At 27.6% G+C, this 24,149-nt stretch overlaps 2 protein-coding genes across 4 annotated transcripts; both read right to left on the bottom strand.

Moving 5' to 3' along the window:
* Positions 1-6,233: 6,233 nt before the first annotated feature.
* LOC105114012 (COP9 signalosome complex subunit 8-like) lies at positions 6,234-8,941 on the bottom strand. Of its 3 annotated transcripts, XM_011010399.1 has the most exons (6): positions 8,820-8,941; positions 8,621-8,706; positions 8,465-8,528; positions 8,347-8,384; positions 7,651-7,748; positions 6,234-6,618 (listed from the first exon to the last, which is right to left on the bottom strand). In XM_011010399.1, the coding sequence occupies exons 1-6, from the start codon at positions 8,826-8,828 to the stop codon at positions 6,479-6,481; spliced, it is 435 nt and encodes a 144-aa protein (XP_011008701.1). In that variant the 5' UTR covers positions 8,829-8,941; the 3' UTR covers positions 6,234-6,478. The 3 variants fall into 3 exon arrangements, 1 of the variants encoding a protein (XP_011008701.1); XR_840056.1 differs by having other exon boundaries at positions 6,234-6,639; positions 7,651-7,796; positions 8,347-8,528; XR_840055.1 differs by having other exon boundaries at positions 6,234-6,639; positions 6,726-7,749; positions 8,348-8,528.
* Positions 8,942-13,204: 4,263 nt separating this feature from the next.
* On the bottom strand, positions 13,205-17,858 carry LOC105114011 (Late embryogenesis abundant (LEA) hydroxyproline-rich glycoprotein family). The gene is made up of 2 exons (XM_011010398.1): positions 16,946-17,858; positions 13,205-13,720 (listed from the first exon to the last, which is right to left on the bottom strand). Exons 1-2 carry the CDS (start codon positions 17,600-17,602, stop codon positions 13,634-13,636), a joined length of 744 nt encoding a protein of 247 aa, XP_011008700.1. The 5' UTR covers positions 17,603-17,858; the 3' UTR covers positions 13,205-13,633.
* Positions 17,859-24,149: the final 6,291 nt, after the last annotated feature.

Here is a 24,149-nt window from a genome sequence, read left to right as displayed (position 1 = left end):
AAATATGTTTGTGTTTTAGTCTTGTAACTATATATAGTTTTCAATCGAGTCCTCTAGTAACTATTTTATAGATTAAATCACCCATTTATAAATACTTTTTCAATCAAATCCTTCGATTTAAATGTTTGGAGACGGAGTCCGTGTGTGTTTGGTAACGTAGGTATTTTTGTAAATATATTTTTTAATTATAAATACATAGAATAATATTTTTCAGTTTTTTATTTTATTTTTTATTTTAATACCTTGAATTAATATTTATAAAATATTAATTTAATATTTTTTTCACTTTAAAATATAGGTTAAACCACGTTGGTAAATGCAACAATCAATATGTTAATTTATAATTTCAAACAATTTAGAAATACTTATGTTTTTTGAGGTTTTTTTTAAGAATTCAACTAATTATATAAAATTAGGCATAATAGAGGTCTTGACTATACATTATTAGGTTTAAAACAAATTATAAATATATAAATAACCAAAAATATAATTTGGGTAATCTTTTTTTTTTCCTGAATCACAAGAAAAAATTTAGCTAATTCTTTGAATTAATAATTTTTAAAAAAAAATTATAAGCCAAATTAATTTGGATAATTCTTTTTCATCATTCTTCAATGGTAATTACCAAGTTACCCTAGTTAATTTTCATGTATGGAATTTATTTATTTACTTAAAGCTAGTTTAGGAATGTAGTTATGATTACTTTTTAAAGTATTTTTTATATCAAAATGTATTAAAATAATATATTTTTATTAAAAATATTTTTAAAAATTAATACATCAAAATAATTTAAAATATATTAAAAAAATTAATTTTTTATTAAAAAATTAAAAATATAATTTATACCATGTTCCCAATGTCGGTAGTTGTCACCGGTTATTTAACAAACCCGGCTGTGAAGTTGCACATAAATGGGGACCTAATTGATAAAATCGGTAGTTTGGGGGTTGATAAAGAAACTATATATATATATTGGGGCACTAATTTGAGGTTGGCCTTTATGTTGTTTCTTTTCCGTAGTTGCCTGTACTTATGCACGTTCGCCATTTTTCCAAGTTTTCTGCTGCTTCCACGTAACCGAGTTGGTAGCTCACGTGACATGAGAGCATATCTTTTTCATTACAAACGATAGCCGTCTCTGAAAAAAACCTTGGATGAACGGATAATCTATAAAGCAATAAACTAAAGCTATTACCTAAAAAACTAAAGGGCGTGGCTTAATTTACACTAAAATATTAGATAGCTTGTCAAGCGTTGCGGACTATTTTTGAAACCACACTTTGTTTTTAATTGTTAGATAATCGAAAGAAAAAACATGTATTTTAAACATGTAATTAAAAGCTTATAATATTAAAAGATATATGATTTATTTTTTCAGTAAGTAACGGATAAGTAACATATATAAAAGATATATGATTTATTTTTTCAGTAACGGATAAGTAACATATAAAAAAAATAACTTTTTTAAAATTTTAAATAAAAATTAAATTGTAAAATATAAAAAAACATTAATTTAACATAATCATTATTTGAACAACTCAAAGTAAAAATGTTGCATGATGAACAAAAAAAACTATGAAAACTCAACCTTTAAATAAGAAGCAAAGTTCAAATAATTATAAGCGAGTAAAGAGTAACAAATATTTGTTAACTTTTTATGATTATACAAACAAGGATAACTTAATTAAGTGTCTCTAAAACATTTTATATATTCATTTATATATTTAGATTCAATATATAAAATAAAATGAATATAATATATATTTCAAACCCTCATCTTATAAGATAATTTTTCACCTCAGAAAAAAAAAACTTAAAAAGATAGAAAGCCTTTAAACTTTTCAAGACAAGTGTTAACAAAATAGTTTCTTCCACTATATATATATATATATAAACACTTGGATGTAAATGGAAAAAAGTGATGCACACATCTAATTAAATAACCTAATAAAAAAAACTCATTTACAGTAAATAAAATTAAAATTAAAAAAAACTAATCAAAAAATAAATATCAAAATATCTCATGTAACCTAATAAAAAAAACTCATTCACCGTAAATAAAAATAAAATTGAGAAAAACTAATCAAAAAATAAATATTAAAATATCTCACATCATAATATGGGTAATTTATCTGGTCATATTTAATAGATTTGTCTATTAAAACAAATTTATAATAAAAAAACACATAAAATTTGCAATAGAAACTGACACGTGTTTTATGATAATTTTTAGACATGTATTTTAATTGAAAATAAATTAAAATATATTTTTTTTATTTTAATAAAATAAATTTATTTAAAATAATTTTAAAAAAATATTAAGTTATCATAAACCATGTCACAATTACTAATATTTTTTAAAATAAATAACATTTACAATTTAAACCATGAAAACAAGCATACGAATTTTACTTAATGTTTAATTGGTTAATGTGACTCAAGTTACATGAATTTTGAAAGAAACAAGAAATAGCAGGAGAACTAATCTTGTGTGATGTGTTATTTGATAAAAAAAAAATTTAGGTTGATTTGTGATTTATTTAGCTATAAAAAATTCAGGAGAAAAACCTAATAAAAATTCTTTGATTTATTTTTTTAAATGATGTTATTTTATTTTTTTAAATATAAAAAATAAATTAATTTGAACTAACTAAAATTTATTTATAACCAAGTACTTGACCGGGTTTAACCAAAAAATAGTTAAGTATAACTTAGTTAAGTTTAAATAATTATAAGTAAGTAAAGAGTAATAAATATTTGTTAACTCCTTATTATTATATAGACGATAATAACTTAGTTAAGTATCTATAAAAATATTTTATGTATTCATTTATATATGTGGATCCAATGTGTAAGATGAATAGGGTATATATTTCAAACACTAGTTTTAAAATGTAAATTTTTCCCCAAAAAAAAAACTTAAAAGCATTTAAAGCCTTTAAACTCTATTAAACAAGCATTGGCTAAATAGTTTCTTTTATATATATATATAACTCTTAAATGTAGATTGAAAAATTTATGCACATATTTTATTCAATAACTCAATAACCATTGTGTAAAGTAATGAAGAAAAAACTCATCCACAATAAACAAAAATAAAATTGAAAAAACCAAGAAAAAAATAAAGATAAGCTATCTCACGTTGCAACACAGGTAATTTATCTGGTCATATTTAATAAATCTATTATCAAAATAAATTTGTAATAGAAAAACACATAAAATTTGTAATAGAAACCGACATATATAAAATTTACTGAACAATATATATATATATATATATATATATATAAACAATGCAAGAATGCATATAACATATAAAAATTATTGAACAACAATTAAAAAATAATAATTCAGGGCTGCACATATAAAAAATATTATAAAATATCTATATTAAAAAAATCTATATAAAATGAAGAAAAAACAACAGATGAAATATACTCACCTATTTAAAATCTAGACACACTTAATATCATTTTAAAAAAAATCACAATCTAATTAAAATATAGATCAAAAAATTATTTGAAAAAATATACATAAATAATGCATTATTTTTTTTTTAAATCTAATATATATATGAACCAAGCCATGCACTCATGGGCCTAATAAGTCAGGCTCAACACCTAGTCCAATGAAGTAATGGCCAACTCTCAGGTTTGCAATGCCACGTTCAAGCGGACGTTTTTTTTTTAAGTTTGACGAGGCTAGCAACATGTCATTCACCCTAAATATTTTAGAAAAAATGACGTGTCGCCCACTTCAACCTATAATCTGGTCATTGTGGTAGCCGGAAAAATAGGATTCATCATTTTTTCACCTAGAAATCTTATTGTTCATCCATTTTGACCAAAAACACCTAGAAAACACCTCAAAAACCTTGTTAGACCAATCCATGGCTACCAAAAAGCCAAAAAAAACTACATAGAATCCACCTAGAAAAAAAAATATTATAAAGCTCAGATATATTGTTTTAGATGTTTTCAATGTAAAATAAACACCTGAACGTAACCTCTCTCATCATATGAAACTTTTTTACACAAAAATCAATAATTTTGATGGTTGGAATCTTCCTTAACGATTACTTTCTCTTTCTAAATTGGAATCCAACGACTAATTCTCTATCCTCCTAATAGAAAAAAGAATAAAATGAAGTTAAGTGTGAAAATATATTGTTTTGAAATTCAAGGACTTGTCGCCTTATACCTTAAAAATATGGGGGATTAAAATGAATATTTCAACGAAACTTTCAACTCACCCCTCATGTTACTTGAGATTTTCACTTCAACCCATTAGCTTTAAAATCAATCACCCCTCCTAAAAAAATATGCAATTGAGGGCTAATTTAGACTCCAAATGACCAAATCATATAAAATAAAAGTTCAAAAACTAAAATGATTTTTTAAAAAAAATGCATTACTCCATAGTGAACTGTGAGATAATGCATGGTAATCTTAAAGGCTAATGGATTTTAGCTTTATATATAATGTTTTGGGCTATGGTAAAATTATTTTTGTATTCTTTGGTTCAATTATTGTATTTTATCATAATAAAATAACATTAAATTTTAAAAACTTTTAAAGCGTGCATTGTATATGCCGACATGTGGAAGGTGCTAACACCTTTCAAGCAGTGCTTTTTAATAGTTAAAATTTTCTATTTGTCATTATCCTTTTACAAGTAGTTACATTATCTTTCTCCTGGTACAATGCATGTTATTAAAGATTAGATAGTTTGTAACTAGTGTATTCTTTCTTCTTCTCTTATTTTCTTTATCCTCCCTCAAAAATCGCATATTAGTCTCTCTTTTTTATATTTATTATTTCTTACTTCTTCTTTTAATTTTTTATTTTTATCCTTGTCTCTTCAATACAAAATTTATTTCCTTTCAATCTAGTTTTCAATTCCAACTTGTATAGTATCATGTTTTTTAATATGATCCTTATTTTTTTAATATTTTTACTTGGCCTTTTTATAGATTTTTTTTTATTTTACCCTTCACTCAAAGTTTATTTTGTATTATTTTTTTAATTTGGTCATTAATTTTTTTTGTTTTTTTGTTAGAGTTATTTTTCTTTTCAATTTAACCCTCCAAACAAAAATTTGTCTCCTTTATATTTGGGTTTCTTTTACTTGTCATTTGGTTTTTTGTCTAAGTGTTGTTTCTTTTCAGTTTATTCTTTTAGTTTTAATTTTCATATATTTTTTTATCTGTCCTTATTTTTTTATTTTTTTCCTTTACATTTTTAAAAAAGTTTACGGTGTGATACTTTTTTTTTGTCATCATCCTTTTATTTTCCTTCATTTTGATTGAGTTATTTTTCTTTTTAGTTGAACTTTTCAATCAAAAATTTTAGTTACCCTTTAATTTATTTTAATTTTAATTTTTACCCTCATTATTTTTTATTTTAGATCCTTGTCAATTTTGTTCCCTCACTTTCTTCTATGTTTGTTGACTTCGTCCAAAATGTTTGCTTCTTTTCTATCCAATTTTGTGCTCCCGTAGACTTTTTCTTCAAGGTCTGTGATTTTTTTTAATTGTTCAATTAATATCATTATTTTTTTTTCTATTTTTTTATTACTTGATTAAAATAAAATAAACTTATTAATTTCAGGCTGTATTATAACTTGAAATGTCAATTTGAAATGCATTTAAATTATTTAAACATTATTTTTTTTATAGAAAAAAAACATAAACCCATAATGTAGCACGAGCTCTTGATTTAAAATGTCATTTTATTCTTTATTTTTAAAATTTAAAAACATTTGTGTGTTTTGATTTGAGTTTAAACGGGTCATTAAAGAAATTTAACTAGATCAATTAAATTTTACCAAATTAATATCCTATCTATTTAAACTAAAAAACCTGGTTCAAACCATGCTCGAGGAACTGGAATTTTCCTAGTCAACCAACTAAAGCCGATCAAGTTTCTCTTTAAATTTTATTTTCAAACAAAATTTAGCCCCACCATGTCAACATAATTTATTTTTTAAAAAAATAACATCATTTTAATAGCCCCACCATGTCAACATAATTTATTTTTTTTAAAAATAACATCATTTTAATAAAAAAAAATAACCCAACGACCCAAGCCCTTTCCCGAATCAGCTCCCGATCCTGACATCTATTCTCACGGGTGGAAGAGAAACAATTGGCACTGGTAGATATAGCAGCAGTTAAACATGTAAGAACTTGCAAGGGCAATTTCACGCACACGGGGGCGGGGGGGGGGGGGGTTCACGACCCCTCTTGCTCATCTCGTAATTTTTTCACTCTGTATCAATGGCGTTTCAACTATAGAAGTGTTTACAACTCCAAGCAAAAACAACCAAAGGAAGACCCTCAATTAGAAGGCAAACCAATTCTTTCAGCTTCCTTGCTGCACATTGAAGCACTATACATCTTCAAAAGATTTTACTCATCACAACCAGTGATCAGAATATGAAGACTTTCAGTAGAAGTTGGTAGTGTTTTAGAGTTCTATTAATGCTCTAAGTGGAACACATATTCTGTCAAGCGCTGTAGTTTACTAGGATCCAGTTTCTGCTCTGTTGCAACAGGCTGCTTTTTCACAATAAGCATTCGAGAAGCAGGATCGACAACCCAACCCTGCTGCATTACATCTGCATACGATAACAAAAATCCTGTTGACAGCATAGCATGGATGCATTAGACAAATGCATGCAGCAATCTAACATACAGTGCCCACGCATGCATTACACACATGGACAGAAAGAGTTTAGACCATGTCCGAGTTTGTTATGCCAGAAAGCAATAGGTAAAAGACAAAATGTCTTAACTATCCTAAGCTCTTATCATGTTCACAACAATCAAGTTCTATTCATGTTGTAACTGCAAGAGAATCAACTGATTACTAACCTATTTAGGACAGAAGCTTTGCTTGAAATAACGTGATAAAAAATTTAAACCTTCACCATAGGGAAAGGTCATGATCTCTGTAGAACCTACCATCATATTCCGCAGGCCCGCCCACTCAGAGACTCAAAATCAATCTCAATATCAAGATTTGACCAACAGGACCTTGAATCACGAATATACCCACGCCTTCCAATTAAGTTAGAAAGTTAGCATGGTGTTTCCAGTTCTCTCATTTTGAAATTCAAAAAACAAAACCATTTTTCTGCTGCACTCGCCCTTTTGACATTGCGAGAGATCCAGGGTTCCGTCATTTTGTGCTAATCTGAAAACCATAAAGCCATTGGCTCCCAATTGGAGATCTGGAGAAGTTCATCTCTTCTTTTTCAAACATTAACTGAACTTCCTGAAGAAAAGTTTTCTTTGGTTGAGCATTTGCTTTAAAGATGGTTGGGACATCCTTTGAAATTCCCCCTAGTAATCTCTAGTCAGACACTGATCAGTGCTTGCCAGCTTCTGTTTGGCCCAATAATCATCGATGCTTTTGAAAGCACCTCTCACTTTCTCTTGTATTGTTATCATGGTTTTATTGTTGGTGGTAATTCTATTTCTTCTATTTTCTCTCTTCTTTTACCATGGAGAAGCTAAATTGTTGAAACTAAGCACTAATCCCACTCCTGTATGACTTAAAGTGCCAAAGCACAGAGTCACTACTCATCAATATTGACATCCCATAACAGAAAAAAAGAAGAAGTGAGAATGGAGTATCAGAATCTTACAACTTGCAGCATCATCTTCATTCATTCCCAGAAAGAGAGCTGTATCTTGGATGCCGACTGTTGAATAAGCAGAAAGCACATCCTCTCGGTGTAAATCTCCGTGGAAACAAAAATTGTTTACCGTGTTATGACATCAAAATCAAAGACTGCAGCAAATAAATTGGCTGATGACTTCTGAACAGAACAAATCCAGGACATCTGAGGACACATTTTTACAATGAAATTATAGAAGATGAATATTTTCTGAATTGTAGATTGCACCAGTTCCATAGCTTGTTCATGTTATTTCCATTAAAAAGGGTGTATGATAGCAGACACCATTGTTTCAAAGCATCCATTTTTTTTAAATAGCACCACGAGTATGGATAACCAGTGCTCTTAAAGTTTGATATTTTTGCATTTGTTAGCGCATATGAATATTTCAATGAAATTCACCAAGCTCTATTGACTCCCCTGAATCCAAACATATCATTTTTCTACTCGTTAAAGAAAAGTGCATCCCTCTCCAAGATACTGCAGCCTAAAACTCAAATACCAATTTGGCTAAGCAAACAAATAATCTAAAAAACCTAAAGCTAAGCCTTTCATCTTAATGGAGGAGCGATCATGCCCTATATAGCTAAATGAATCCATAACAAACATGTTAGCTGGCTAGCTCAAATTAGCATACAATTCAAGAGGGGAAAAAAAACTTGCCTGAGAAAGCAGCAACAAGCGATTGAGTTTGTTGAGACCAGTGAAAAGCACGGATGGCCTCGTGCACAGCTGCATAGTCACACGTCCATAACCCCTGACCAATTCTCCATGCCGCAACCACTCCTGGTTGCATCTCTTTCACCGTTGACGGTATTGATTTCCACAGAAATCTTGCGCTGTTACTGTTGATTTTTAACACCAGATCAAATCTAATTAAAAATAATTAACTAAATGAATTCAAAACTCAAAGAAAAAGAAAAAGAAAAAAGCATACATATCGTTGGCATAAATATGGGAGAGAAGATGGATAGCAAAAGGCCATTCTTCCTCGAATGGAGCCTCCTCCAGCTCTGCGGTAGCCTGGTCGATTTAATTAACAGAAATTATTTATTTTAACTTAATTTACAGAAGAATAACAAAAATATATATATATATATATATATATATATATTTAATAAATAAAGAAATAAAACCTTGAGCATAAGTTCATCAAGATATCAGCGATCTTTTCGTGGGATTTGGAAGCTAAAGCGTCTGTGAGCGGACTGAAATCCATTGCTGCCGCCGATACCAACAATTAAAATAATAAAGATGAAACCCGATGGACAAAAAAATGAAAAATAGTAAAAATAATAGAATTATAATTTTATAAATTATTTAAAATAAAAAATAATAATATAAAAGAGATAAGGTAGATAAAAAATTTAAGTTAAGAAAATAATAAGAAAAAAATAGATGATAAAAAAATTAAGGATTAAAATTTATATAAAAATTAAATGTTTAAAAAATAAAAATAGAATAAAATATATATTAATTAAAAAATTAAATATTAAATTAAATATAATTAACAAATAATAAAATATTTTTAAATTTTTTATAATTTTTAAATAGTATTTTATATATAAAATAAAATTAAAATATTTTTAAAAATTAAAATAATTTATCTTATTATAAAATATTTTCTGATGATAAATTTTTTAATAGTGAAGAAATATAAAAAACTTAAAAATATCTTTAAAAAATCATTTTTTATGAAAAAATAAATTTTTAATAACAATAAATTCTTCTCGCTTAAACTCTAATTTATTTTTATTTAATTTGTTTTTTATTTTCAAACTTTTTTCCAGAATTTATTTCTTTTTTTAATTCTTTATTTATATCTATTTATTTATCTTGTATAAATACATGGTGGTAAAATTTATAAAAATGATGTGAAATGATAAAATGGTTAAATAGTAAAATTATAGGGTTAATACATGTAATTGATCTATTTTTTATTATTTAATTGCATAGATAAATAATATGTAAACTCTTGGTTAGCAAAAATAGAGGTAGATGCTTTTTTTTTAAAAAAAATTAGTTATTTTAATTTAATTTAGTTTGTTAATATTAATTTTTTATCTTTTTATTAAAATTTTATGGTGCATATTTTAAATTTAATGAGTTAACCTAATTTGATAAGTTAATCCAGTTGATTCATATTTTTTTACTAGTTTATTTTTTAATTAATTTTTTTGTTTAATCTAGTTCATTAATATTAATTTTTTCTATTACATTATCATAATTTTATAACATGAATATCAGGTTTAACAGGTTAACCCAATTGTTTTATTTTTTTTTTAATTATCTTTTAATATTATAATTATAACTAAAAGATGTTAACCTTTCACTGTAAATTCCACCGTGCAAATCCATAATAAAAGCGGATGCCTTTTAGTTATAGATTTTTTTTGGTGTTTTTTTTAGTTAATTTTTTTTGTTTAATTTAGTTTGTCAGCATTAATTTTTTTTTTCATTTAATTATCATACTTTCATGATACAGATTATAGGTTTGACAAATTAACATAGTTTGATGGATTAAACCAGTTGATTCATATTTTTTTTAATTAGTTTTTTCTTTCTAATTTTTTCTTTTAATATTGATTTAATTAAGAATTAAATTTCCTGATTTATTTTATTTATTTTTTATTAGATTATCGTAATCTCATGAGAGGATTTTATTGTATCCCTCGTCACAAGATACTTTTTATTGGAATAGTGCTTTGCTTTGTTTTCTACTTTTTAATTAATTTTTTTTGTTTAATTTTTTTTTATATCTGATTATCATGCTTTCATGACATAATATTATTGTTAGATCCATATTTAAGGCTCTTAGGTTTGGTGTTGCAGTCGAATTTAAAACTATTGGGCTTGACATTGCAACCAGGTCCATTCAAAATGAAGTCATGTGAGTTTAATATTATTATTAATGTTAAAAATATTATTATTTATATTATAAATTTTATTATTTTTATTTCAATGAATATTGCTAATGTAATAATTAATAAATTTGAAAAAAAATATTATTTATAGTTTTTTTTTGCATTTTTCCTTTTAATTAATTTTTCTGTTTAATGTAGTTTATTAATATTATTTTTTTCTATTTAACTATCACCATCTTATGACATAGATATTATATTTGACGGGTTAAATCAGTTGATTTTAATTATTTTTTTATGTATTTTTTTTATTTTAATATTAATTTGATTAAGAATTAATATTTATGATATAATCTTACAGCTAAACTAACATTCAAGACTCTAGATTTTAATATTATATATAAGTTCACTTAAACTTGCATGATACAAGTTTAATACTATTATTAATATTATAAATATTATTTTTGAGTCAGATATTAAGCCATATTTAAAATTTTTAGATATAACTTTAAAAATAAATAACATTTTTTAATTTAAATTTTTTTGATGTTTTTTATTAAAAAAAAAATTACCCCAGCATAGTGCGGGCGACGTTCTCTATTTCTCCACACATAAATTCTCCATCTTAAATATTTTATATCTAGTTATTATTTTTCTTTCTATTTTCCCAGCGAGAGAGAAAGCAAATGAAATAGAAGAGTACAAGAAAGATCCATCTATAATTCTAAGAAACTCTCTCTTGATTATAATTTATTTACTGTGTTTTTAAGTTAAAAAATAATAATAATTTGATCGTCAATACAAAAGCTCAATTTGTCTGGAATCTGTCTTCAATGGCCTCTTTTTAACTGCTCTGGTACTCTTTCTTCCTCTCCTCTCCTATCACTTTTTTTAAAATCATTATTTGTTGAAGGTAATTCGTAGTTTAAGCTTTTTATAGTTTAATCTTTGATTGTTTTAATTCTTTTTTGGTAAGATAGGCAGGGAATGTTTGGAAATGCGGGTTAATCATAAAAAAATTTAATTTTTTTATTAAAAATTAGTTTTTAATATGTTTTAAATTGTTTTGATATGCTAATTTCAAAAATTATTTTTAAAAAATAAAAAATTTATTTTAATGTATTTTGTTATTAAATTTTCCCTTTTGTTTTGATATTGTTATTTATATTAATGTGTTTCTAGATCAATTAACACTCAGGGATCATTATTTCTTCTTGAGATTTGAGTGTATTTAAAAAAAAAAAACTTTGGTTGTTGATATTTTGTGAGAGAGCCATTATTGATGTCTTAAATAATTAAAGTCTAAATAGTTTAATTTGTGAAATATAGTTAGATAACATTTACATTGTCTTGGAACAGAGAGAAAGGCTTTTTTAAATAAAAAGAAAAGAAAAGAAAAGAAAAATAAATTTGGATTTGTGAGATTCACTTGTTTAATGCACAAATTTTTTTAAAAAAAGTTAATTCAAGATAAACTATTTCATGAAATTAGCATTATTTCTATACTTTTAATATTTCGTAAGGTTAATTTTTAGGTGTGCTCGGAATTATAGTAATAATTACGGTTTAAAATATTTTTTTGTTTAAAAATATATTAAAATAATATTTTTAATTTTTTTTAAAATTATTTTTTATATCAATAAATCAAAACAATTTGAAAATATAAAAAATAAATTTTAATAAAATAAACTCAAAATTTAAAGAAACGCGGGTTGCCAAAAACTATAATTAAAAATTATAATATTCACTAGCAAACTAAAATTATATTAAAAAAATTTGATCATTTATTCAATCAAGAACTAAAAGTATTTTTAATAAGTTTTAATATTTCAAGGAAAAACAACAACAAAAAAAATAAATTAATGTTGTTCAGTTTTTTATGACCGGCAAAAATTCTCTTCAATGTTGTTTATATATATAATATGACTTATAAAATAAACTTGAATTCAATCTACACAATTAATTAACTTAAATCCAAAAGTGAACAAGAATAAATTAAACTCCACTCCATGATTGTATGTAACAAGAAAAGTTCTGTATACATGGCACATACTAAACAACCTTATTTATATTAATCAAGGATTGTTTTTTTTTTTTTTTAACTCAACTTATGCAATCTTAAAAAAGAAATTCTAGAAAATTGTTCAACCCAAATATCATAAATCACTCAATTCAATACCTATTTGATCCTCTTAGATCCTAACGGATCCAATTGATACGTGAAATAAATCATGCTTGGTGATTCTTTGAAGACAATAGCTAATTACCGTTTTGATCTTTTAATTTGATAATAAAAATACTTAGTTTGAATACTTTTTTTCAAATGGTTTTAAATACAACCGTATCACTTGTTTGAGTATAACATTACTTTAATATAATTAGCAGGTTAAGTGTGTGTTTATTAAGGTTATTTTCATGGTTACGATTTAAAAAAAAAAAGGTTTTAAAAAGCCATAGCACCACACAAAACAATTAATGGTCCAGGAACAGTGCTGTGCCACATTGATGAACACTCTGGCAAAATTCAGAGGATATTCTGTGTTAGCTTTTTCACAGGAATTGATGGTGATGGGAGGGCGCTGTGCCTCATCTACGCATAGAGAGTCCTGACACCAGTGAGAGAATATCCACTGCATGAGCTTTCAACATACCACAGAAGGAAGAGATTGGGAAAATGAGGCAGCTGCAATTAGTGGTAGAGGTAGAGCACTACATTTGTTTTGGAATTTCACATGCAGTAAGCAGTTTAATTTCTCATTCCATAAAAGAATACAAAAATCAGTAAAATCATGGGCTGGAAAACCTTTTGGCCTCCCATTTAGAAGTGTAAGATATTTACCCTTCCCCTTCCTCTTCTTAGTTCTAGCTCTTTGCCTCGTGCCTTCGAAGCTTGAACTAGATCCAATCCAACCATGTGGAAGATAATGGTTTGCCCTGCCTTCTACCCTTCTAACCCTTCTGTTTTTGTTTTCTCGGTGACACCCTCCTCACCTCCTATCTCTCTCTCCTTGCTTGTAGAGAGAAAAAAAGAAAAAAAAAAGGATGTTTTTTCCCTCACTGAAGGTGGGGTGGGGTGGCCGGGTGGTGCCTTAAACACTCAATCCATCAAATCCACATTGCTTGTAAGTAAGAGACTGTTTTCTGGGACTTATCACTATTGCGCAATCCACTGATACCTGCAAATTCCAACTCAAATTAGACACTGATAAGAGGCAAACAGTGCCACCAAATGAAAGTAAATATAAAAATATACCTAAGTTTAGTTCATTGATTTAGGTTAGCAATGCATCTCGGACTGTTGCTTTTGCTCACTTTGTCAAAAAGTCAAGTTTGGAATTCCAACGAGAAATGTATAACAAAAGCACACTGTGACCGAAAAAAATTCAAGATGTATACATTTCCAGCAGGAAAATGTTGAAAATGTGGATTCCTATCTGACATGCCCCTGTAATACAGGCACTTTATTTTGCCAATGTATAGCTTGTGTCTGGTAATGTGTAACTTTTGGTAATGTGGAAGGTGATTTTCAACTGAAATATTCGCATATTAAAACCATTGAAAAATACCTTGAAAAGCAGTTTGAACAGAATCACCACACACCTCTGGATCTTGACCTTCTATTTATGAGAAACCAAGTGTATGGACCCATTCAATCCCCCATGAGATATGAATCCTAGAAGTGGATTCCAAATGGCAAATTATTATCATAGGATCCCTCCAAAATGACAAGAAAAAGGTACCCTAATACATTCCTGCCAACCATATACATTGGATGCCATCTTAAGAAGCTAGCTCACCACCTCACAAGCTAACTGCTACTGGAAGGTGATATCCTTAGTTAACCACACTTCATCATTCCATTTGTTTTTCAAGCTGACCAATGAGCCCTTAAAATGTCTCAAACAAAAGCTAACCTCGAAGGAATTTAATTTCACATGTGAAATTAACGTGACAATGAAACAAAAAGAAGCTCTAAATAACAAATCAAAAGCCCTAACTCATCGCTGCTGATCGCCACATTAACTCCATCTCAAACCCGAAAATACCAAAAGAATTGCTGTTCAAAAAACCCAACTCGCTATTTGACTCCGTCCCACAAATCATTACATTAACCTGAGCTAAAAACAAACCGCAAATACCAAAAAATTGCCACTTCCTTCATTCCACAACCCCAACTCTTAAAGTGGCATCAATTCTAACCAATCATTCACTTTCTTCTTTACCTTTTAATCCAAACGTGAAGAAACACCAAAATAAAATGTGGGATTTTTGGAGAAGAGTAGCATGGGCAACATATGTCAGAAGAGTGTGGAGTTTACAGAGATAAGGCGGCGAAGGGTGTGTGATGAGAAAGGACAATTCATAAGATTTTAGTTTGTTTTGGAGCTGGGTGCACATGTGAGTTGTAAATATCCTATATTACATAATAGATGATATGCATCCTTGTGTACGAGTTCTCACACGCCAAGGACCAACACGAACACAGGCCCATGCATCTTTACAAACACAGGCAGCTCCTGAATAGGAGGAAGTTCGAGTTCATCATTTACTAACTAATTGATTACTGAGTTGGAGTATGAGTTATATTTGTTGCAAGGCTCGGTCCTAAACGATCCCACTGGTGAATCCTATGACTCCAATAGATAGCATTACTCTTTTATCTAAAGTACTGGAAGAGTTTGACATTTTGTTTAACTACAACCCTAACTTTTGTAATGTTTCTTATTGGATTTTCCAAATAGTGACTGACAAATATTGCCTTTTGTCTTAAATTTGTTGACTCAACACACAATTAAAATCATGAAAAGATAGGCTTTCCTATATTTTGAAAAAGGGAAAGGAAGCTGTAACAAAGTTAAATCACTGGAAGCAAGAAAAGTCAGTTTATTTATTTAAACTCAACAATCTTTTATTACTCAAACATGGAATTGGGTTTCAACAAATTAAATCTGATATTTGTTATGATGCCTAAATATTAATCCAGCATTGCATGTGTATTTTTCTAGTCTGTTTTCTATCGCATTCCTTAGCAAGGTGAAATAGATTAACAAAGTAGACAAGAGTGCAACCACTTTAAGAAAAATCTTCAGATACGAATGGAGATGAGGTAAGCATCTGTGATTTTATGATGCTCCATGATGGATATAATAATCAATTGTGAACAAAAATACATTCAGACAAGAATGAATGAGAAGTCGGGGAGTGTATTTTGAATCAAGGTTACATGAACTCTGGAAGTAGAATACGAAAGAAAAGGATGGTATGAATCAGTTTTTGTGCTTTTCTTTTCCCTTTTGTTCTGAGAACATAAAAACATCTAAGAAAACATGTATGCTAGCATGTACATTTAGGAGTTTAAACAGCATAAAACCACGGGGAAAAATATAGATTTAAAGAAAACCCTGTTTTTTTTTCAAAAAAAAAAAAAACCTCCATTGTGCAGCTGCTACTGCTTGGCTCATTGTCCTCGAAAAAAGGAGGTGATATTTTTGATAAAATCCAAAAATTCAAAAACGTCCGCATACAAAGAAATAAAAGCAACTATGAGAGAATCAAGGAGCATCTTCAGTTTTTCTTATGTATACACATACTACGAAATGTAGAAGATGCAAAGGACTATCATGTGGCTCAAGAAACAACACAAGTAACATCAACATATGTAGAGACACCAACTAGCAAACAGGAAAGCATGACAAACGGTAACACATACCATATACATATGTATCCAAATACATCTATAGTTTTCTAACCGAGTAACATGGAGGCACTACTTTAAAACCCAAATCATCCAAAAAATCTCTATCAAGAAGGTCGGAAACATTTCAGACAATTCTCAGTTATGATATTTCCTTAATGGTCATTACCTCGTCCATCAGATTTTCTTCGGAACGACATTGTATAGTAGCATTAAAAAATCACATATCAGGCTGAAAATGATAACAAAAATTGACAAAAGAACCCTATTGAAAAATGCAAGAAACATTAACAACGTCATTGACAAAATTTATAGGTTTAGAATCTTATTGAAAATGAACACATGGATTGTATAGCAAATTGAGGTTTACCAAAACAAAAACAAAAAAACAAAACATGATAGTGACCGGAACAAAATTATTTTTTTATGCCAGGAACAGAGAATGTAGACTGGAAATTAAGCAGGGATACATACACACATACTTATATATATATATATATGTATATTTATATATATATAATGAAAATTAAGTGTCAAAACCAAGATAAATATACAAAATAAAGAGGGCGAAGAAGAAAGCGAACCCACGTAGGAAAATGCATAAATGATGGGGATTTTTTATTTTTTATAATAGAAACTAAGCAGGGTATGTTATGTATTATTATTACTAGTATAAATAAGAATAAGAATAAATAAATTGACTGACCTGAACACCAGGCGAATCAAGGTCTAGAACACGGATCTTGGCACCAACCTCACCCAGAACCCTGAGCTCCACACGATCATTCAACGAGGCATCCCTAATCAAATCAGAAGCATCAGCTTGCATCAAGCTATACCGATCAACAGATATGGTGGCCTCAACCTGTCGCTGACTGTGAGCTTCCTGATAAAACCCAGGAACCAAAGCTTTCCCTAAAGGAATCCCACGGTACATGACACTGAAGCTGGACTCCCCATACTTGATCCCTACCTTGTTCGGGTTAACAGCAGTGAACAGCATGTGAATGGTTAAGGAGAGAGAAGCAGTGGCAGGTGTGGTTGCGGTTGCGGTTGTGGGGTCCATGGAGGCTGTAGGATTAGATGCGGTAATGCCCATATACTGGACTCCAACCTGCTGGAGATCGAACTGGGGTTTCTTGGGTTTAACGGCCAGGATTATGACAAGAAAGACGGCCAGAATTAGGAGGGCCAGGAAGGAGAAGAGGAGGAAGAGGCAGCAACAGCACCCTTTGAATGAAGCCGACGAAGACGATGCCGATGAGTAGTAGGGTTGGTGGTGCTGTTGCTGGTTTGAATGCGGTGGTTGTGGCCGTTGGCTTGCAGGGTTCTCGCCGTTGCTGGGGTGACCATGTGGTGGCATTTTTCTCTTGTTTTGTTGATATTTTGAAAATTATGCTTCTTCCTTGCTTCCTTCCTTCCTTCCTTCCTGCTGCACTGCTTTTGATGAAAGGCAAGGGGAGAGGGACAGCGACAGGAGAGAGAGAGACTTTTAGGCTCCGTTTGCTTAATAGATAAGAGAGGGAGAGAGTGACAATAATTAGAATAAAGAAAGGGAAAAGTGGAACTAACCGTGTTCATAATGACTGTGTTCTCCTCTCTTTTTTCCAGACAGTGATATGGTGGTGTTCTGTCCAGATGTGTTTATTTTGTGTTTTACCCAATGCAGTCCCTCTATTTATTGTATTATCCTTATTAGTCCTCCAACTGTTTTTTATATTTATTGGGTCCTTCTGTTCTTCTCTTCCTTGCGGGCATGGAAATTTCATATATATCGATCAAAATCAACCTGAATAAATGAGTTTTCTCAATGATTAACCTAAGATCCGATCGACATCTCACTAAATTCTCAATAACTTATGGTCATGGAAGCAATAGATCCGATCGACATCTCACTAAATTCTCAGTAACTTATGGTCATGGAAGCAATACATACATAAATATATATATATATATATATATATATAATAGTAATAAATCAATAACACTAATAAAAGAAAGTAAGATTTATAAATTAAATCAAAAAGCATATTTCCTATAATGTTTGAAAATATAATAAAGATTGCGGTATAAAATATTTTTTATTTAAGAATATATTAAAATAATAATTTTTATTTTAAAAAAGTATTTTTAATATTGGTATATTAAAATAATTGAAAAATATAAAAAAATTAATTTTAAACCAGACAAATCAATTTTTTAAAAAAATATATTTCAATTATACTATCTAAATATTTGTTAGTTGGAGTGGCCAGCAACGACAAACACACACACAAAATTTATCTCACAAAAAGACAAAGAATCTTTTAGTCTGGCCCCAATTGGAGGCTGGGACGGTGGTGATTGTGGTTGGGTAGCCATGGCCTGAGAGGGCGATGCCAGCAACAGTCATAATTCATGAGTTATGTTTGCAGCAAAAAGGTAAATCAATTAGGTTTTATTTTATAAGTTTTTTAAAAAAAAGTTGAATTTTTTGAGTTTTAAATTATTTTTTTAATATTTTAATATTAGTCTGGCCTATTAATATTAAAAATAAATTTTAAAAAATAAAAATAAAAAATTTAATATATATTTTTTAAAATATATTTATAAATTAATCTTTACCACAATTAGGCCTTGATAAGTGACATGTGGTCATTGGGACTTGCAATTCGAATTTCACTTGTTTTTCCACTATCATCCCATGTTTGTTTTCATAATAATAAAAAAGGTGTAAGAATATAAATTTAAGTAATTAATATATGTGACTTAAATAAATGTAGCATGTGTTCGTGGTTTTTTTTCAGAGTAATGGAGCTATTATAAAAATAAATAAAAATTAAATTGTATTAAATCAATAATCCTAATAAAAAAACCAAGATTTTTAAATTATTATTCAAAACCCAAGTCCATTCTCTTTAAATAATGTTTGCGAGTGCAATAATAATTATAATTTATTTATTTTTTAAATTATTTTTAATATTGATATACCAAAACAATCTAAATATATAAACAATTTAATTTTTAAAATAATATAATTTTAATTATACTTTCAAATAAATACTATCCCAATATTTGTTTGTTGGAGTGGCCAACCACAAGAAACACATACTAAATTTTTTTCGCAAAAAAGATATAGAATCTTTTAACCTGCCCCAATCAGAGGCTGGTACGGTGGTGATCGTAGCTTTAAAATTTAGTTTAATTTTGTAGATAGTCTCAATATCTAGTTGATTTAGTATTGGAATTGGGATATTAAAAAAATAAAAATAAAAATTTAATATGACTTGGTTAATTTAACAAGTTGATCTAATAATCAAATAAAACTTAATTAAAAATTTGATATATTTTGATTAATTTAACAGATTAATCTAGTCATCAAACAAAACTCGATTAAAAACTTTATTATAACATGTTAAATTTTATTTTTATTAAAATAATATCATAATTGTGGTGATTATGGTTGAGTAGCCATGGCTTGATAGGATGATGCCAGCGGCGGTCATAATTCAAGAGTTATGTTTGCAGCAAGAAGGTAAATCATTTAGCTTTTATTTTCCCTTATGATTGAAAAGTTTTTTAATTTTTGAATTTTAAATTATTATTATTATTATAATATTTTTGAATTATTTTGATGTATTGGTATTAAAAATAAAAATAAAAATATTTTAATATATTAAAAAACATATTTATAAATTAATCTTTACCACGATTACGCCTTGATAAGTGAGATGTGGTTATTGGGATTTGCTATTCGAATTTCTCTTGTTTTCCCACTATCATCCCTTTTTTGAGTTCACAATAATAGAAAAAGGTGTAAGAAAATAAATTGAGATCCTTTCATGTTATTTTAACGATATGATATTAAATCTAAATTATTGAATCTAAATTGAATAATTCAGTGTATAATAGAAATATATTCAACTTAATTACTTTTTATTTATTTATTTATTCAATCTAGTTTCAAATCGATAAAGTTATAATGAGATTTGGAACATTATATATCTTTAAGAAACATGAGGTTATAAATCTAACATAAAATAAAATAAAATAAAAAATAAAAAATTAATGATGGTTTTCTAATGCTTTGTATAATTAATTTGAAAAAAAAATCATATGTGTATAAATGAAAAAAATAGATTTTTTAATTTTCTAAAATCAGAACCAATATGAATCTGACACATGTCACTCCATGTTTTTAAGAGGCAAAATTAATAGACCGAGAGACCTTTTTTGATGCCTAGAAAACCAGACCATGCAAATCTAATTACCCAAATTTGATGTATAATTAAACCCAATGTCACACTAATTGGCTGACCTGGCAGGGGGTTTTTAGAAAAGACAATAATTAAGTCTGTTTTGTTTCTGTCTTTTAAAAATATTTTTGAAAAAATTCAATATTTTTATTTTTTTATTAACTTTAAATTAATATATTTTTAGTATTTTTAAATTATTTTGATATACTAATATTAAAAATAATTTTTTTAAAATAAAAAATATCATTAATATTATTTTAATATATAAAATTATTTAAAATTCAACTATAACTACATTTCTAAACAATATCTTCATCACCATTTTCATCACACACGTTAGAGTTGAAGCTTATGTGGATCAAAATTCAAGCTTTTTTTTTTTAAAAAAAAAATAAAATGTTAAAATAGCTATTAAATTATAGGATTTTATGAGTTAAAAAATAATTGTAATGTAAAATTGCCTTAAAATTTTGAAAGTTCACAAAATCATACTGAATTCATTCAAACTCAATAAAATCAAGAAAAATCACGATTCTATAATGGAGTTTATGTTTTCGTTTAATAAACAAAGCAAGAATTGTACAGAGAACAACAATAAATTATAAAAGAAAAGGAGAGGACTTGTGAATTCAATTCCCTCTCTGCCCCTCTTCTCTCTCTAACTCTGCCTTTCAATCTCCTTTCAAACAAAAGTTCTCTCTCTTTTTATCTCTTTCACTGCATTAAAAATAAATACTGAATTTTTTTTATTATTAATATAAGTGTCAGAAATAATTTTTATATATTTCAACTAATTATATAAATTCTAAAATTAACAATTATATAAGTTTTTAGTATTTTCAAGAGGATTTAAACTCATAATAATTAAAAAATAAACCTAAAACTTCACTAATTGAACTATAAAAAAATATATCAAATTCCACGCATTTAAAATTTAAGAAATGAAACGCATTTTTCATTTTCTCTTTTAGTGGTATTATTGGTCTAATTAAGCATAAATCGAAAAGGAATTGGTTTCTTTACAATGTAGGTATGCACTGTTCATCCCTTCATATATTGTTTTCGATGAATTGTGCAAAAATTTTTATTTTTTTAATTTAATTGTTAATTTTTTTTAAAATTTAGTTTAATTAAAGATTAATTAATTTTTATTTCTTATGAAAATTTAAGATTAATAGAAAAGGTACTAAGGTGAAAAGAATACTAAACATGAATTGCCATTACTCTTTAAAAAATACATTTTTGGTGTTCAAATATAAAAAATAATATAAATTATATAATTTTGATGCGGTGATACTTTTTAAATTCAAGTTTGGTATAAAAATTCATTTTTATTATTTTTTAGTTTTTAATTGAAAGAGAAGAGCTTTTTAAATTCAAGTTTGGTATAAAAATTCATTTTTATTATTTTTTAGTTTTTAGTTGAAGGGGAAGAAAGAGATGTCGCCGAATTTCAATGGTAAAAGGAGAAGATATTATTAATACCGATTTATATATTAAAATAAAAAACATATCAAGTGGTTTTATTTAATGAAAAAAATTCAAATTATATATTTTTTTAATAAAAAGATAGATATGAATTCAAGTTCATTTTCATTTTTTGAATGGTTTTTCAAGATTAGAGATAAGCTTATTACGGTTTCTAAGATATTTTAAATTAAAATAAAGTGAAAAACAGGTTTCTAGATCAAAAGAAATTCAAACTCTAATTTTTTAAATACTATAATAGCTAAAAACTAAACAAATGACAACAATTCATCTAATTTTACTAATCACAAAAATTTGGAGCAACCATAGCTGTAATAACAAAAAAATAAAGGCCATGATAAAATAAGATAACTAGTGGTGTTCTATTCATGAGCCAATCAAAGCCACGTAAAGGAGAATCCCTCGAAATTCAACAGCCACGGAAGGTAACACATATACCCTCCTTTTGGTTTTAATCTTATGATCATTCATCCCCTCTGTTGAATTTTATTTTTTGTCTGGTGGGTTGCTATAAATCTCTTGCATGCAAAACAAGGGTTATGTTAGGAACAGCAAGATCTCTGCTAGAATTTTCTTTAGAAATGATTTCGGTTTTTCGAGGAAACTAGAATCGTGTGTGAAACCAGGTTCTGATTTTTGCCCAGATGATGGCAAGTCTGGTTACATGTAGATGAACATCTTGTGTTTGCAAACAAAACATGTCGACAATATTGCCAGGTGAAGCAAGATCTCTTTCCTTGCTAATCATCACACATCTGAATTTCTATCATTGCAGCAGTTTGTTTTTTTTGGAATCTTGAGGTTGCATGCCTGTAACAATGTTTGTTTTGTGTTCCAAATGCTCTCGAGGTTTCAGATGGAATGTATGTTTACATTAAAGATACTGTGAATGTATGTTTCAGATGGAATATAGTACTGTATTTTTTAATTATTTAAGTTACTTGAGTGTATATATTTTAATGTATTAGAATAATTTTTTTATAATTTTATAATTTCAGTTCATATTATATTTTTTGTGTTTTATTAAAAATATATTTTTAACGACCTTCATAATACTTCATGTTTTTCGCTTTCTCAAACTAAATTAGATTATAATCTTTCAGTTGCTAGTTGCTTCCTATACTGTTTATTAACAAGAGTCTAAATAGGAGTATACTACTTACATGATTTGTGCGATGTCATGGGTTAAATTTTTGTTATATATAAAACATATTAAAAAAGATTAAGATCTAAAAATGTTAGATTTTTTTACAAAACTATACCTAAAAGTCTTGAGTTTGGTTGTAATACCTGACCGAAGAGTTATATTTATAATAATAATAATAACATTAAACTTATATAATCTAAATTTAAGTGGGTCTAACTGCAATACCAAACTTAATAGCCTTGAATATGGGTCTAGCTGCAAGATCGTGTCATAAAAGTGTGGTAATTAAATAGATTAATTAAAAAAACTAACAGGAAGAAAAAAGCTAATGAAGAAAAAGGGAAAAAAATCTAGATTAACTGGATTAACCTTTTAAACCAGGTTAACTCGTCAAATCTTGAATTCGTGTTGTGAAAGTTTGATAACTAAATAGGAAAAAACAATTGACTGGTTAACCCAGAATTAACTGGGTTAACCCGTCAAACCTAGGGTCCGTATCATGAATATTTTATAACTAAATAGTAAAAAATTTAACATTAAATTAAACAAAAAAATTAATTAAAAAAGAAAAACAAAAACAAAAAAATGCATCAGCCTTTTCAATATGGACTACATTGTGAAGAAAAAGAAAAAAAATCTGAATTAACTGGGTTAACTCTTCAAATCAGGTTAACCCGTCAAATCTAAGATTCGCATCATGAAAATTTAATAACTAAATAGAAAAAAAAATTGATGGGTTAACCCATAATTAACTGGGTTAACCTGTCAAGCTTGAGATACGTGTCATGAAAGTCTGATAATTAAATAGAAAGAAATTTAATATTAACAAACTAAACTAAACAAAAACAATTAATTAAAACAAAAAAAGCAAAAAAAATAATTTCGAGTTAACTCGTCAAACTAGATTAACCTATCAAACTCGTGATCTGTGTTATGAATGTATGATAACTAAAAAAAAAATAACATTAACAAACTAAATTAAACAAAAACATTCATTAAAAGAAAAAAAACAAGGAAAAAAACTAAAAAAAAAAATTGAA

This window comes from Populus euphratica, unplaced genomic scaffold (assembly GCF_000495115.2).
Source record: "Populus euphratica unplaced genomic scaffold, PopEup_1.0 scaffold477.1, whole genome shotgun sequence".
NCBI classification, from domain to species: Eukaryota; Viridiplantae; Streptophyta; class Magnoliopsida; order Malpighiales; family Salicaceae; genus Populus; species Populus euphratica.
This window is presented reverse-complemented; position numbering and strand designations above follow the sequence as displayed.

What these genes read in the sequence shown, in the direction of transcription:
- LOC105114011 (XM_011010398.1), bottom strand. Translation starts at nt 17,602, where the DNA reads ATGCCACCACATGGTCACCCCAGCAACGGCGAGAACCCTGCAAGCCAA. An exon ending in TTGATTCGCCTGGTGTTCAG is followed by an intron (nt 13,721 to 16,945) that starts GTCAGTCAATTT and finishes TGGAATTTGCAG; the next exon opens with GTATCAGTGGATTGCGCAAT.
- LOC105114012 (XM_011010399.1), bottom strand. An exon ending in CATATTTATGCCAACGATAT is followed by an intron (nt 8,529 to 8,620) that starts GTATGCTTTTTT and finishes AAAAATCAACAG; the next exon opens with TAACAGCGCAAGATTTCTGT. An exon ending in TGAAGATGATGCTGCAAGTT is followed by an intron (nt 6,619 to 7,650) that starts GTAAGATTCTGA and finishes TATCGTATGCAG; the next exon opens with ATGTAATGCAGCAGGGTTGG.